This window comes from Diuraphis noxia, unplaced genomic scaffold, assembly GCF_037042655.1.
Source record: "Diuraphis noxia isolate RWA-SAM2 unplaced genomic scaffold, SU_Dnox_SAM2 contig0002, whole genome shotgun sequence".
Classification (NCBI taxonomy): Eukaryota; Metazoa; Arthropoda; class Insecta; order Hemiptera; family Aphididae; genus Diuraphis; species Diuraphis noxia.
In genome coordinates, this window is record NW_028301712.1 from 29,611,633 (window position 1) to 29,628,137 (window position 16,505).

Consider the following 16,505-nt stretch of genomic DNA (forward strand, 5'->3'; position numbering starts at 1 on the left):
TGCACTGACACTTGAGGAATAGTCATGGTGATACATTATATTAGAATTTAGAATATATAGGTGTATAAATGTATAATAAATTATTATTACCTAATAATACATTAATATGTATGTGTGTAAGGAAAGGTGGGTGGGTGGGTGAAAGGTTAGGTTATGTATTGAGTGAAGGGTGCATTGACACTACTTCAAACTGGCTTTATAATAAATAACTCTGTAGTTATTTGCATCAATAAAAAATAATAAAATAAACAAAACAATAATTATCAGAAAATCCATATTAGACAGATTATTTTATTGTATAATGTATGTAATTTAATATTTTACAGGATGATATCTTATAAAATAGTTTGACTAAAGGAAATTCAGTGATGTGCCAGCAAATTTTTTTTTTTTATATTAATTTTAATGAAATTTTAATAATACTTCAATATTTATTATCCATACAAAGAATGAAAAAAAAACAAGTTAAAACTTAAAATGTATTTCTATTAATGACCATACTTCTGGAATTCCCACTCTCTATTATCTAGAGGACATACTTGTCGAGTTTTTAACCAACGAGATATGCAGTGAAAATGAAATGCATGATTACACACACCCCACGCAACTGTACATTCTTCACTAGTTGCCGATGCTTGATTGGCTTGACATTCAATACATAAGTCCATAATGTGATTACGGCAGATGGCACAATTGTCTACAACAATGTCCCAAGCCCACAAAGCAACAGCATTCCATTTTTTTACTTCAAATCTTTTCTTTTCTCCACGGCTACTCGTACTTGATGATGGAGCTTCAACATCTTCTTCATCAACTTCCATATTTACTATTTAAATATTTGTTAAAATATAATTTATATAACTGTAGTAAAAATATTAAATTTAAAATTGTATGTATATAAAAAAACATTGGACATTTTTAACAACATTTAATAATTCATTTCAATCATTTAAAAATTCAGCTATAAATGGAACATGATCTTAAATTTAAAATGTTTAAGACATCTACAATTTTTCATTGATATATAAATATATTAAATATTTAATAAAATTTAGAAATTACTTTAGACAATGCTGGTTAGAAAAAAAATAAAAGGGGATAATACAAAGGGGAAAAAAATCCCTCAATTCCCTGCCCCCCCCCTTAATTCAAATAATTTAAATACTTAGAAGGAATACAGACAATGCAGTTCAATCTTTTTTTGTTTACTAAGTATTATCGCTTATATTTAATATAATATTTTTAATAAAATAAACTAATAATAAGTAGGTAAAATATTGATAAGATAATTGTATTCTTTAGTTGAATTAGAAAAATAATTTTTTTGAAGAAATACAAAATTCTTATTGATTATATCAGGCTACATAATATTATATTAAGAGGATGCTACATTCACATGCATTGTCTTTATCTTTTAAACGTGGAACATGTAAAATTAATCAATTAACTCTGTTATGTTCAATATAAGAGAGAATTTATTTCAACTTATCCATTGACTATTATCAAATTTGAAAATAAGAATATAATCTAGTGACCACTTAGGATTTTTTTTTATATTTTAACTATTTTGAATTAAATTATGAGTGTTTTAATGTTATAAATTACTTGTGCATTTAAAAATACCCAAAATTTGATTCTAAATTTAAATTAAAAAACTCCTACTATGTTCACTAGATTATATTCTAACTTCCAAATTTAACAATACCTAGGTCAATCAACTCTTATAATAAACATAACAGATTTAAATAGGTTATTCTCAGGACATACAATTTACTATGTTATACATTTGCAAGATACAGACAACGCATATAGGTGAAGTGTTCTCTTAAAACGTCTTAATATTAAATCAATGCAAAATTATTTTTAAATAGGTATTTCAGTATTAATACGAGATGCCACTTAAATGATTTATACAGTTATCTATTGATATCATAATTTATATTCAACCCACAAGAATAAAAATTGTTATTTAATTAATTTAATTAAAATATTTACTCTATTCAAAATAAGAAAGGAACATCTTTGCGCACATACGCTGAGCTATGGAACACGGTCAGATTATATTCTTGAATGGTCAATAGGCAACATTCAAAGGTGATACTTTATCATTATTGTTAGTCAGATACTCAAAACTGTACTAGTTTTACAACTACTGTTCCCTTTTTATTTGGAACAGTATAGTTAAAATGATCCAACAGTCATATATTATACATATTTTAAGATAATTAAATGGTTTAATATCCAAACACAGTAAAAATAAATATATAATGTTTTACTTTAAAATAAAATTAAAAAGTTAACACTTATCACATAAGTGTTTAACTTACCTTTGGCCTATCGGTCTTCAAAATGTCAAAATAACTCAGTATTTAAATAATGAAAAAGAACAAGCAAGAAGAGTGCAATGTAACAATGCTATACAAGAATCTAGGTATCAAAATTTTTAAGATCTTTGCAACCGGAAAACAGCTGCAAAATGCCAAATAGTGTTTTGTGCTTTTGTAGTTATATTTGACAATGATAATGCAATATAACCAAAAGCAAAATGTACCAAACAATAACTAACCTTGAAAAAACTATTGCTAACATTTCTTCCAAGATTTTACACATAATTATGACGTATTGAATATATATATATAATATATCGGTACATAGAGGACGTATGAACTACTACGGGCAGTAAAGTTGGGTTCCCCGAGATAACAGCTAAATTTATCTCATGGAATATCATAGGTGATAAACAGAGTGGTTATACGACGGTTACGTTGTGGTTACTGTACAGCATAGACGTATAATATATATATATATTTAATATTTATTATAGGTCTATGCTGTACAGTGTTCAGTATTCAATATTTCAATTTTCAATAAAAATATATATTATTAATTTTTTCAATATATTTTCATTTTTCATTGCAATTCAAATTTAATTACCATTAAATAAGTATCCATTAAAACTGTTTGAAGGAAATTATAATATTTTAATTTTATTCTATGAAAATATTGTTATCATTTATCAAGATAATAAACTATAAAATAATGGTATATAAATAATCTAAAAATCTTAAAAATCACACTCCACAGGACACAGGTATTTCCTATAGATTAAAATTTAAAATGTTTATTGTTTTCTATTGAGTTATTCAGTATTCAGTAATTCAGTTTTCACTGTTTCAGAAATCACTAAATCAGTAATCCGAGTACTGGAGTAGTCATTAATCAGTCTTTGATTTCTGTATATTGTCATAGGTGTTGGCCGTTGGAAATATTAAGTTTAATTAGTTTATTTATTATCAAATAACTATATCATTTAAAATATGCATTTTTTTCTTGTTTTTTAATTTTGATGTGTGGTTACCTATCTTTATATAATTTAACTAAGTATTTTCCTCAGAAAACAGTTTTAATAAATTACAGCTAATTAAGAAAAAAGTTAATCATGTTTGCAATATTTTTAAAAGAAAATGGTATTATTATTGGTATAGTAATTATGTTTATTTTGTGGTTAGTTCTTTTTAAAAGGATTGCCGGTTTCTTTGAGGTACATTATTCAAATTCAATTTTTATTTAACATGAAATATTAATTATAAATAGATAATGCATACTTATTTTTGTTGTTTTAGAAATTTATTTCAATGTATTCATCATACAAATTCAAGTTACCAGAAGTAAATGTTTTATTTCATTCATTGACTAGTGGAGTCTTTTGTTTCATTAGTGTTCCAATATGTTTTTCAACATTTAAACCATCTACGTCATCAGATTCATCCTTAATATACTGGTTACTGGATTCACTGCGCCAAATGATGGATCGTTGTGCAATTACAGAATCAGTGGATCCATCAAGAAATTTTAAGTTTATCATACTTTATTCATGTTTATTACACAGCGTTTATACATCATTTGCAAACAATTTAGAAGAGCGACCATTGTTAAGTACATTAAAGAAAGGTGCTGTACTTAGTTTCTTTGCCTCAACATACTGTTTTGGGTAATTTAAATTACTTTTTTTAGTGCCCTAGTAATATTTACTCTGAGGAAGTTTAACATTGGTTTTTAGACCTTAATCAAAGTGATCTAATACTACTAGTATTTAAAATTGTACAGTTGTACAGAAGCAGGTTTTGTATTCCTTGGGCTGTCTAATTTATCGCTTGGAACATTAGAAGCTGCTAGACTGTTGAAAGTTTGTCATAACAAAACAAATAGTATGCTTATCAAAATATTAAGCTTTGGACAGTTTGTTGTACATTGTGTTATTTGGTAAGGGCAAAAGAAAAGTTATTAATTAGATAATTAATAATTTTATACGATTTTCCAGTTGTTTATAAATTATTGGTTACTTTTCAACAGGATATCAATTTACTTGTTCTTGGTGCCATTTATTGTGCTATCTTCAGTTGAAGTACTAACAATGAATAATGATAATCAGCTACCACTTTCAATTATGTTGTTCAGTCTTCTAATATTTTACTTCATTGAACTAAGAGATAGTGTATGTTTCAACTAATACTACTAATAGCATCCCTACCTAATAATATATGGTTGCAAAAATATATTTTTATTTTTATTTTTATTAAATTTATTTTTTACAGCCATTAAACATGTCAACAACTAGTGGAAATGGTATATTTAGATTATTTGAATCCCCTAAAAGCTCGTAAGAACTATTTTTTATGAAATTATTTATTATAATATAATGCTATAATTATTATGTATATAGGTTTAATCATATAATAATACATTATATTTCTGTTAAATAAAAATGCATATAATTATTGACTTTTTTAGACTTACGCCTGCAAATAACAGTAGCAAAAGAAATCAAAATAAACAGAAATCAAAAGAAAATTTGTTAGTGTTGTACCAAACTACTAAATGTAACTAAATTTATGTTTTATTTATTTAGTTAATTCTTTTAAACTCAAATTTTAATTATTTTGAAATAGGTGCTATGGCAGTAAAGAAAAAAGTACAAAAAATTCGACAAGATAAACTAGCTACTAGATTACTAACTGCATCTGAAATTAAACCTGAGCCCATTGAGGTGATTGAAATATTTGATGATTGAAATGTATCAAAAAACCTAAGCTTATTTGTTATATTAATGTGTTTAAAAATATGTAATTAATAACATTAAGTTTTTTAGCGATGTAATTTTAAATTTTTGTAAATTAAATGTACTTGATATTGTAATGTATTATAGTATATAAACTAATGTATTGAGCTGCAAAATATTTTATTTTTCAAACTTCATTGAATTATTTATTTATTTTTAAATTACAAAGTATTAATTTATACATTTAAATATGTATGTATTATTTTAGTTTATAGTCTATAGTGTTTCAATACTTTTATTTATGTATTCTTTGGTCTTCCTAATTAACTTATCTAGAATTTTTCTATTGATAAAAACGTTAGAGATCTAAAATTCAAAATCTAATCACAGTGTTTCCCATTGTAGAATATTAAGAATTTTGTTTTATTTACTGAATTCATGAAAAGTACTATTTAACTTTAATAAGCTCATTTTTTGTAAAAAAAAAAGATGTGAATACTTCAGTATTATAATTATCTGTGATAGATATGATTTTCAAACAAATTCATAATATTATTTAAATTAAATGTTATGTAAATTGTACTATTTACACTAGTGTAGTAGCTACTGTCTAAGTAAATACTCTATTCAGTTTAAGTTGACCCACTCGTCAGACGAAAACCAGTCATGATTGCACATGTCTCGCAGCGGTAGTGTCCGATGTCGCCTTACCACCTATTGACTATGACACCAGTCTCCGATAGTTAACGACGATCGGCGACCAATCACAGATCACCATTCACCAACCAGAGGAGTCTGACCGTTTCGGCGGGTCAGTATGCATGCGCGAGAGTGGGTCAACTTAAACTGAAGTATACTAGAGTATAGTACTTACATCTTGATTTATGGTTTTTAAGCATACATTCAAGAATAAATACTGCAATTACGATTTATGGCAGCAATATTAATAAAACTAAGTTTTGGTTTATATTCCAGAATATAACAATAAGTCATTGGTGCCTACTGTCACTGATAAATAATAAATATATTAGTCCTAAAGTATATTTAATTTATATTTTATGATTACTGTCAGATACGAAATTACTCTCCAACAATATTTTCGATGCTGACAAGTGGCGGTCAATAGTCTTGTAGTTTGTACTAGAGTAGCTGCAGTAGCCACTATATAGCCACAAGTCACTAATAATAGATTCAATTGTTTCCTTTCAAAATAAAAGTTTGCTAATAAGCAACAACTGATACTGATTATCACAAATCTGTTTAGAATATTGTATTAAAATTAAACTAAATAATTAAATTTGAATTTTTGATTTGAACTACTATACTGAATATCAAATCAAATCAACTAGAAATATTTAATAAAAATAACCATTAGCTAATAGCAATTTTGTCATATTTAAATTTTCTGTTGATAATTAGGAGGCTACTAGACTAGACACTAGAGCCTAGAAGTTAATGTCACGATTAAAGATATTTGATAAAATGATAATAGTTGATGGACGATATTACGATAATTTATTTCTATAATAAACTTATATTATAATCATAGACCTACCTATAAACTACGATTTAAGATAGGTTTAAATCGTGCTATAAAAACAGAACTATAGTTTATATTTTATATTAAGCTCATAAAGCACGATTAAAGATATAAAGATATCTTTAATCGTGTCATAAAGGTAAAAATATTAATAAATAAATGGCGGGAATTTTTATCATCAATATTCTTACTAACAATTTGATAATGCCCTTATTACTCTTCAGGTTAGACTTAGATTTAATGGTTTAAAAAAATTGTGGAATATTCAATCTTAAAACCGCGGCCAACAAGTGCATCATCTTATATTCATTTTTCCTATACCAAAATTGAAGTTAGTTTTAAAACAATGTAATTGTGATTTATTTTTAAGTATTATTTTTTTTTATACTTAACTTTTAAAATAATTGCATGTTTTATTTGAATTTAAAACCACTGTTTTCCAATAATTGTGAGTCGAAAATCAACATGAAAAGATCTCACAGCAAAGTTCAAAAGGTACTTATGATTTTAAAATTATAAAAATATTCATTATGGTATTCAAATGCGTTCTTTCAGAGTCAGTCTACCAATTCCAAGCAGATGAAAATCACTGCTCTATTCTCACGCATACCTATGGAGTCATCAGAAACTATCACAGAATATAATGGAAATGGACTCTGTACAACGCCTAACTCTAAATCTTTTTCAAGTCCGCTATCAAGTCCCGATGTTATACCCCCATCACCAGTGTTGGAGAAAAAAAGAAGAGCTACCAAATCTAAAAGATGTATAAATCCTGTTTTAGTTGATGGCATTGAACACAAAGACAAATTGACTGTTTTAAACACAGATTTTGTTGCAAATTGTTCTAATGAAAATGTAGATTTACTTACAAAGAGCAAAGAAATATCGAAATGTGATTATAATGATGTCGATAGTCAGTCATTTTCACTTGATACAGTATCAATAGAAAGCTCCTATACTGAATTTAGTTTGGATTTCTCATTGGATTGGTTAGTTATAGTTTATAGTTCCTAGGAACTTCAATAAAAATACCTAATATATTCTTCTTACATAATGTAATAACATATTTAAAAATTATGTATTCTAGCGATATTAATTTAAATGAACCTCATCGATGTCTTATAAAAAAAATTGAAAAAGATTTTACCAAATTTTGCTTAACTTTGAGTTCTTGTAAAAGTTATGAGGAAGATGTATGTTATCTTAGTGGTATTTGGTAAATATTTCATTATTTTATTACCACTCAATTACTAATTGTATGTATTTTCTTGTACTTGATATTTATAGTCTTGTGTATGATTAAATGTGTGTTTAGGCTTCATAGTTTATTTGAAGTAGGAGATATTGTATTTGTAATGGCAAAAAAAGTAAATAATCATTGGACAGTAAATAGCGATTATGGTTTTGTTACCAGACACTCAGACTTTTTAGTTTCTGGCACAACAATTGTTGGATCATTATTTTGTTCACGACGTTCAGTTCTTGCGGATATTTATAAAGGACTTGACTGTTCTTCTGCAGTTATGGTTATTGGAACACTTCTCCACCAAATGCTTCAAACGGTAAATATATAAAAAAAAATGTTGTTTCCTTACATTTAATCAATTAATTAATTACATTTTTTTTTTAAAGGTTTTGAAAAGAAAGAAATTTAATCAAAATGACATAAAAGCTGTAGTAGATGAAATGGTTAATAGTCCAGGTTTTGTGCACACCCTCTATGAATCAGACATGAATTTTGAAACAACCAAAAAAGAACTAATGGATTTTATACCAAACATTCAAAACTTTGTTAGAACTTATATGTTTGATAATCAAATGTAAGTTATACTTAAATTATAATTATCAATATTAATGTAAATATTATTATCTTATAAAATGTATCTATACTCTGTCCAACAAGAGATTTAACTGCGAGCTTATCAAAATCAATCCTTTTGTAAATCCTTCCACGATATTCTGCCATAGGGAAACGAGTTTAACAAAGAACTAGGGTGACTAGAAGGTATGTATTGAATCGACACATTCTCCCACTGGACAGAGTATACAATCAAATTACTAGAGATTAAAACAAATTTCACTACCTATTCTTACTATTATTTTAAAATTTGACTATATTCATTTTGATTTCATAATGTATTTTAATAATCAAAAATCATTTTAAGTAATGAAATTCTTAAAACAAAAACATTATTAGAGGTAAAGAAAAAAAGACTTGGCAAGGCAAAATCGTTTCGATTGAAGATATAGAAGATAATTTATGGGTACCAGCATTTGGTGTTAAGGGTAAAGTAGATATTACTGTACTAGCCAATTATGAGGGTAAATCCAAAATTATGCCTATTGAATTGAAAACTGGTCGAGCTTCTGGAAGTGAGGAACATCGTGGCCAAGTAATACTGTATACAATAATGATGAAAGAATTGGGTATGGATGTAGATTCAGGTTTATTATTATATCTCAGGTAAATTTAAACAGTAATTTATTATTTTATAATTAATTAATTAATTATCAACGCATATATTATGGTTGTAGAGAAAATGTATTGACTCAAGTAAAAGTTGGTCATAGAGAAAAAAGAGATTTGATAATGCTACGGAATCGACTTGTACACTATTTAAATGCAAATAAAATAGTTTCAGACTCTATTGATGACTATATTCCAACCCTACCTGAACCTATTAACCACCACAGTGCATGCTCAAAATGTCCTTATTTAACTGCATGTTCTGCTGTTTTAAGGTAAAATTTAAATTATTTTCATTTATTTGTTGTATAAATTTTATTGTTAACATACTTGAAAACAAAAACAAATTATAGCAAAGAAGGTTTTGAAAAATTGGATCATCATAATCCATTAAAAAATTTAGGCCCTCAAGCTATAAGCCATTTAAAATCTGAACATATTAATTATGTAATGCAGTGGACTGCTTTTTTACAGTTGGAAAATTCAATCGAAAATAATAGAGATGATTTATCCGCAAAATCTAGTGATTTATGGACATTGTCTTATTTTGAGCGGTTAGTGATAATTCATTGTATTTATTATTTATGTTGCAGATATATTAAGCTGATTTATATTTTTTCAGTGAAAAACGTGGAAACTGTATTAGTTTGTTAAAAATTAAAAATGTGGTAAAAGAACAGGGAAACCGGTATTATTTAAATACAATGGAAAAATCAAACAAGTCTGATAAAATTAAACACACTAATTTCTCTATTAATAATTATGTAGTAGTCAGTACAAAGCATCGAAATGCAGTTGCAACTGGTTTTATTTCAGCCTTAACTGAAACATCAATTGATGTTTTATTAGATAGGTAAAATAAAATGAATTTGAAAAACATATTTTATTTGTATTTATCAAGATTTTATTTTCAGAGATTTATCCAAACTAGGATCTATCGTTTTCCATGTAGATAAATACGAGTCACAATCAATGATATCATTTAATTTTTCAAGTTTAGCACTTTTATTAGAACCGAGTGAAAATTCAGCTCAGTTAAGACGATTTATTATTGATAAAGAAATGCCTTCATTTTTATCATCATACAATCATTTAGATTCATTCATTGAAAGCTCAGGATTGACTTTAAATTTAAATTCATCTCAGAGGTGTGCTATTATCAAGACTTTGGCTGCAGACAACTATGCTCTCATTAAAGGTATGCCTGGAACTGGTAAAACATCAACTGTAGCTGCTCTTATTCGGCTACTTGTACTGATGGGTCGGTCAGTGTTGGTCACTTCTCATACTCATTCAGCAGTTGACAACTTACTGTTGTTATTACATAAAAATAAAATTGATTTTTTGAGATTGGGCTCAAAGACGCGTGTTCACCCAGATTTGTGGGGAAAATGTGATGAAGTGGTCTCTCAAAGTTGTGACACCAGTGAAAAATTATCAAAGCTGTACAATCAAGCGGTATTATACTCTTCCAATTATCTTTGCTTGTTTAATAAGAACAAAATAAATTATAATAGAGTATTGTTGGTGTGACTTGCCTTGGATGTGGACATGCATTACTTCAAAAACGCACATTTGATGTTTGTATTGTAGATGAAGCTACCCAAGTGGTTCAATCATCCGTTATAGCTGCTCTTCATTCGGCCAAGGTGTTTGTTTTAGTTGGTGACCCGCAACAACTACCACCACTAATCAAAAATAAAAAAGCAAAGTAAAATTTTAATCCCTTAGTTTAAAATATTAGTTATTTAGTAAAAATACATTTATATTAATTGAACTATTTTAGAGAATTAGGTATGGATGTCAGTATGTTTGACAGATTAGACAGGCCATCTGTTACTGCTGTACTTCATATGCAATATCGAATGAATGGTCCTATAGCAGAACTAGCTAACAAATATACTTATAACGGAAGTTTGCAATGTGCTAATGATTCTGTAAAATATGCAACAATTAAAATTAATGAAAAACATGTAAGTTTATATTTTTAAACATTGATAATTGTAATATTGTGAAAATAAATACATTTTTTTAAATTTTAGGTTAGTGATGAATGGTGTAAAAATATTGTATCATCAGATTTAGATAAGTCTGTTTTACTCTTAGATACAGGAACCGTGGATAGTAGTTCCACTGATACAAATTTGATGGAAATTAAAGTTGTGAGGAAAATTGTTTTACTTTTGGTTCAAGTAAATTAAAATCTTTAAAATGTATTTCCATGTGTTGATGTTGTCTGTGTCATTAGGGTGGACTTTCAGCTAAATCAATTGGTGTCATTGCACCTTATAGGGCCCAAGTAGCACTTTTAAAAAATGAGATGGCTTGTGTGAATTCAGAAATTGAAGTTAACACAGTAGATCAATATCAAGGACGAGATAAAGAAGTTATAATATACTCATGTACAAAAAATACTGTTACTAAAGTAATATAATTATTTTAATTATTCATACATTATATTAATTTTTATAATTCATATATTTTAAGGATGTTGGTATATTGAGTGATAAAAGAAGAATAACTGTAGCTATAACAAGAGCAAAACATAAGCTAATAATGATTGGTGATGTAACCACAATGAAAAATTATGAAACTTTCAATAACTTGTTCAGTCATATTACTAATATTATAAGACTACCTCAAATGTGAAATTTTACATAGAGCTTAAATTATAATTAATTTTATATTTCATTATTGTAAGTTGTAATTGATAACCTCTACAAATACGTTTAACTATGGTGTAATTTATTTTAAGATTTATAGAAAGATTTCTTAAAAATGAACATTAAATTTCCTAGATGTACATAATACTTTTAAAAGTTTTAAGGAGATCACACAGATTTATTGGACAACATTTTTTTTTTTTACAATAAAATAATATTTTAACTTTTAAGCATCACAGTTTACGATTTCAGTTTATTTAATTCCCCGTTAATCATGAAGACATAAAGTAAGTACCTATTTCTAAAATCCTAATGAAAATTGTATAGCGAAATATTCAATGACGCGATGGCACATGCATTATGTATGTTGTTATACTTGTTGGGCATCTAAACTATTAAAATTTAGTAGATCACGTGATATCTATATGTCATCTTATATGAGGTACTTATAATTAATCAACACTGGCCTACATGCGTAAATGAATGAATCATATTAATCAAATCGCAAACATTGTACAAGTAATGAAGTAAAATATGCTAATTGTATACATTTTGTTGTGTATCAATTGCGCCCCTGTGAACCTTGAATTATTCCATTTATCAAGCTCTCTCTTACTGACATTTACGTTTTATATTGAATGATCGTAGTTTGTAACTTCTGTTTTTTTATTTCTAAAGGTGAAAAAAAAACAATGCGCTTGATATTTTCGGGCCAATTCAGATTGGTGTGAGAAATCTGACACATGATTGATAATAAATCAAACTGGTTAGGCAATTATCAATAATTTGCACTTTGTTCACGTTTGACTGACAAAGAAATAACACGTGATGAACCAATGGTATCACATTTCATGGACGATAGCTGATACAAATAATATATATTACCATGTGCATCATGCTGTTATATTTGTACAATTTTTAAATTAAGTGTAAAATCTGTTCAAAAAGGTATACACTATTTTCGAAAAAATAACCGGTGTATCCGAATTGGTTTCCTGGTTGTTTCGAAGATATCCGGATTGGTCCTAGGTGGTAACTATTTGTATTAGTTCACTATAAACTTTCAAAGTTGAAAAATATATTAAACTACAAATTGGGTGCCTACTGATAAGAAATAGAACAAAAATACAAAAATAGAAAATAAACACATTTTATTTTAAACTCCATTAAATATTCCGATTTGAAAGTATACACGTACATCATACATCCATATAGTTTATTTTAAATTACTACTTACTAGTATAGTAGAAAACTATATTACAATCTATAATGAAACATAATTATATTAAACTCTGACTCCTAATATTTTATTTTATTGTTAGATAGGCAATTAATACCTGCCTTACTAAAACCATTGATTTTAGAATATATTCTAAAATCAATGCTAAAACTACGAAACTAGGAGAAATAAATAGAGAATAATGTAAGAAAATATTATAGGTAATTTTAGGTAAGTTTTTGGTATTGGTAGGAATTTAAGATTATTTTGTTTTGACTAATAATAGTTACCTACTTTAAATATCTTAAATGCCCCCACCCCCAAAAAAACCGTATAAGTAAATGAATATCGCTCTGGTGTAGAGTAAGTAGTTGTATCAGATAGTATTAAATTTGAATTTAATGATATAATATATCATTGTATACGAAAAACGATTCTGAGTGGAGGTGGATTATTAGTCTAGGATATGTTATTCTATATATTGATTTATTATATTGTTGTTATAAAAAAAAAAAAAATGTAGATACCTATAAAATAAATTCTAAATTAATCAAATCATATTCATTACGTACAAATCCAACTCACTCATTCATAGTAGGTATACAGGGTAATTCTTTTATCAAACAACACTCATTATTTAAAAAAAGTATTGACTTTTTTCAAAATATTTTTTGACATAGTTTCAAGTTGTTAAAAAACCCAACGCTTAAGTTAAAAAAAATTATATTTTTTATCCTTATAATTTTTTAAGTTGTTCACTTTTTTGAATGGCAACATAGTTTTTTAATTTCATATTCCAAAGCAGAATATTTTTCTAAAAATTTTGATAGATAAAATCGAATTTAGAACGAGTAGTTTATGAGTTATAAGTATTTAAAGTTTACATAAGCGGAGTAGTGGACAAACATTTTGCGGGGTAACCCGCCGTACCACTCCACTCTGCCAATCTAAACTTTAAATACCTATAACTCATAAACTACTAGCGCTAAATTCGAAATTTTAACGTAATAATTAATTCAAAAATAGCTTTATTTATTTATGAAATTTTAAGTATAGGTTACCATTTGAAAATCAAAAGTTGATAGTAGTTTATCTAATAAATATAAGAGTGAAAAATATTTAAAAAATAAGCAATTCAAGAACAATGTAAATCTACAATTTTGAAAAAAAAAAATTTGAAATAAGTCAATACTTTTTTAAATAATGAGTGTTGTTTGATAAAAGAATCACCCTGTATACAATATATTATTTAGTATTAATTTAACTCATTAACAACATCAGCAATTAATATTAGAATATAAAGTATACTCTAGAAATTTAAGTACCCACGAATAATATTTTTAAATTACAACTATAACTAAAATTGTCATTCTGGATTATTTAATATGTAATCTCATCCAAACTTAAAATAACTATGAAAAAATTGTGTTTGAATAGCTTTTAGATTTTTTTGCAGCTGAATTAACTACTTACGTGGAACATTGTTTTAAAGTTTTAATCTTTAGTTATAAAATTTAAATGTTTTATACATTTTTAACAACTGAATTCGTAACTTTTCAATTAAATATATTTTGTCAACATTTGAACTTTCAATGGTTGTAAAAAAAAAGTGCATTTGTATTTTTAATATTTTCGAACTGCTATTATATCACACTTGGGGAACCTTAAATTAAAGTTTCAAGTGTTTTGACCCAACGGATAAAATTGTATTTACATTTATATAAAAAAAGCGGGTAAGTCGTGTATGTCGCTCTGCTGTACAGTAGGATACAAGTGGGTTACTGTAATGGATGGAATTAAATTTGAATCCAATGATATTATATCATTGTATACAAAAAACGATTCTGAGCGAAGACGGTTTATCTGTCTAGGATATATTATAAATTATTAAAAATTTTCAAATCTTAGATTCAAAAAGAAAAATTTTTATGAATTTCTAGTTTGAAATAATCTGCGAATTTCCGTGATTTTTACATATGTTGTCAAAACTCAAACTTTGAATGCTTAAAAAAAAATTGTTATTATGTATTCCTTTTTTTTTGCAACTGCTATTGTAAAAATATGTTAGGAGCCTTGTATTAATAAATTTTCAAATCTTAGAATTAAAAAGGAAAACTTTTATGAATTTCTATCTAAGATAATTTGAACATTGCCGTAATTTTTACGTATTTAGTCAAAATTTGAACTTTAAATGCTTATAAAAAAAAATCGTGCCTACGAATTTTTAATTTTTTTTAACTTCTATTGTTACAATGTGTTAGAAGCCTTGTATTAAATTTTCAAGCTTTTCTACCGAACAAATAAATTTTTATCGATATTTATAGAAAAAAAAACTAAAAAAGTTGAAAAATTAAAATGTCAGTAAACAGCTCAAAACAAATCAAAATATTTTGAAAATTTTATCAAATATAGAAATTGCCTATATAAATATTCAGTGAAAATTTCAAGTATCTGCGGTAATTTGTTTTAGAGTTACACCAAAATAAGGAAATCGCTAAAAGTGAAAATCCAATGTTATAAAAATTTAAATTTCAAATGCTCATAAAAATTTAATTTGAATTTCCGGTGGAATTTTTATTTGTGATAAAGATTGAAAAACTTGTAAGGAATCTTGTATTAAATTTTTAAATCTAAGATTTAAAAAGAAAATTTTTTATGAATTTCTAGCTTAAAATAATTTGTGAATTTTCGTGATTTTTACGTATTTTGTCAAAATTCAAACTTTGAATGCTTATAAAAAAAAATTGTGACTATGAATTTCTTTTATTTTTCAACTGCTATTGTAACAATATGTTAAGAGCCTTGTATTAAATTTTCAAGCTTTTCTGCCTAACAAATAAATTTTTATCGATATTAATTTAAAAAAAACTAATAATGATCGAAAATTTGAAATGCCTATGAATAGTTCAACTTAAGTCGAATTTTTTTGAAAATTGCATGGTGGATAGAATATACTTATATAAACATTAGGTGAAAATTTCATGTATCTATGGTCATTTGTTTTAAAGTTACATCAAAAACCAAAATCGAGTTTGTCGAAAAATGAGTGTGCGTAAAATTTCCCGTTTTTCCCTTAATTTTTAGTTTGTTTTTCTCAATTATTTAGAAAAGTATTAAGAATTTTTTACTTTTGACCTCCCAAAGTACCAACTAGATTCACTTTCTGATCGAACGAGGTACTGAAGTCAAAAATCGAAGCATTTTTACTGCCCCAAAACGTGATGACAGACACAAAAAAAAAACACACACACATCATGGTAAAATCAATACATTCATCGCTCCGCTCAGAATCTAAAACTAAAATGATTAAAATTTTCAAATGTCTATAAATAACTTAAAAAGTATTGAAATATTTTGAAAATTTTATCAAGTATAGAAATTGATAAAATAAACATATGGTGTAAATTTCAAGTTTCTACAGTTATTCATTTTAGAATAACAATAAATTAAGAATATAGGTACAAAATAAATTAAGTGAATATCGAATGTTGTAATTCAAATGCTCATAAAATTTAATTTGACTTTTCGGTAGACATTTTTTATTTGATAAAAGT

General features: G+C 26.4%; 3 protein-coding genes across 4 annotated transcripts; 2 read left to right on the top strand and 1 right to left on the bottom strand.

The window, feature by feature from the left end:
• Window positions 1–260: 260 nt before the first annotated feature.
• Window positions 261–2,490, bottom strand: LOC107162314 (RING-box protein 1A). Of its 2 annotated transcripts, none has more exons than XM_015509152.2 (2): window positions 2,328–2,490; window positions 261–826 (listed from the first exon to the last, which is right to left on the bottom strand). In XM_015509152.2, the coding sequence occupies exon 2, from the start codon at window positions 819–821 to the stop codon at window positions 489–491; it is 333 nt and encodes a 110-aa protein (XP_015364638.1). In that variant the 5' UTR covers window positions 822–826; window positions 2,328–2,490; the 3' UTR covers window positions 261–488. The 2 variants fall into 2 exon arrangements, with proteins under 2 accessions (XP_015364638.1, XP_015364639.1); XM_015509153.2 differs by lacking the exon at window positions 2,328–2,490 and adding an exon at window positions 1,996–2,257.
• Window positions 2,491–2,844: 354 nt separating this feature from the next.
• Window positions 2,845–5,256, top strand: LOC107162318 (uncharacterized). Its single transcript, XM_015509156.2, has 8 exons — window positions 2,845–3,091; window positions 3,178–3,541; window positions 3,624–3,991; window positions 4,108–4,263; window positions 4,354–4,495; window positions 4,596–4,660; window positions 4,792–4,880; window positions 4,950–5,256. Exons 2-8 carry the CDS (start codon window positions 3,440–3,442, stop codon window positions 5,069–5,071), a joined length of 1,044 nt encoding a protein of 347 aa, XP_015364642.1. The 5' UTR covers window positions 2,845–3,091; window positions 3,178–3,439; the 3' UTR covers window positions 5,072–5,256.
• Window positions 5,257–6,811: 1,555 nt separating this feature from the next.
• Window positions 6,812–11,962, top strand: Dna2 (DNA replication helicase/nuclease 2). Its single transcript, XM_015509143.2, has 15 exons — window positions 6,812–7,094; window positions 7,155–7,591; window positions 7,690–7,818; window positions 7,918–8,164; window positions 8,235–8,422; window positions 8,800–9,066; window positions 9,138–9,344; window positions 9,423–9,623; window positions 9,692–9,922; window positions 9,984–10,527; window positions 10,587–10,780; window positions 10,856–11,042; window positions 11,112–11,261; window positions 11,318–11,494; window positions 11,557–11,962. Exons 1-15 carry the CDS (start codon window positions 7,008–7,010, stop codon window positions 11,716–11,718), a joined length of 3,408 nt encoding a protein of 1,135 aa, XP_015364629.2. The 5' UTR covers window positions 6,812–7,007; the 3' UTR covers window positions 11,719–11,962.
• Window positions 11,963–16,505: the final 4,543 nt, after the last annotated feature.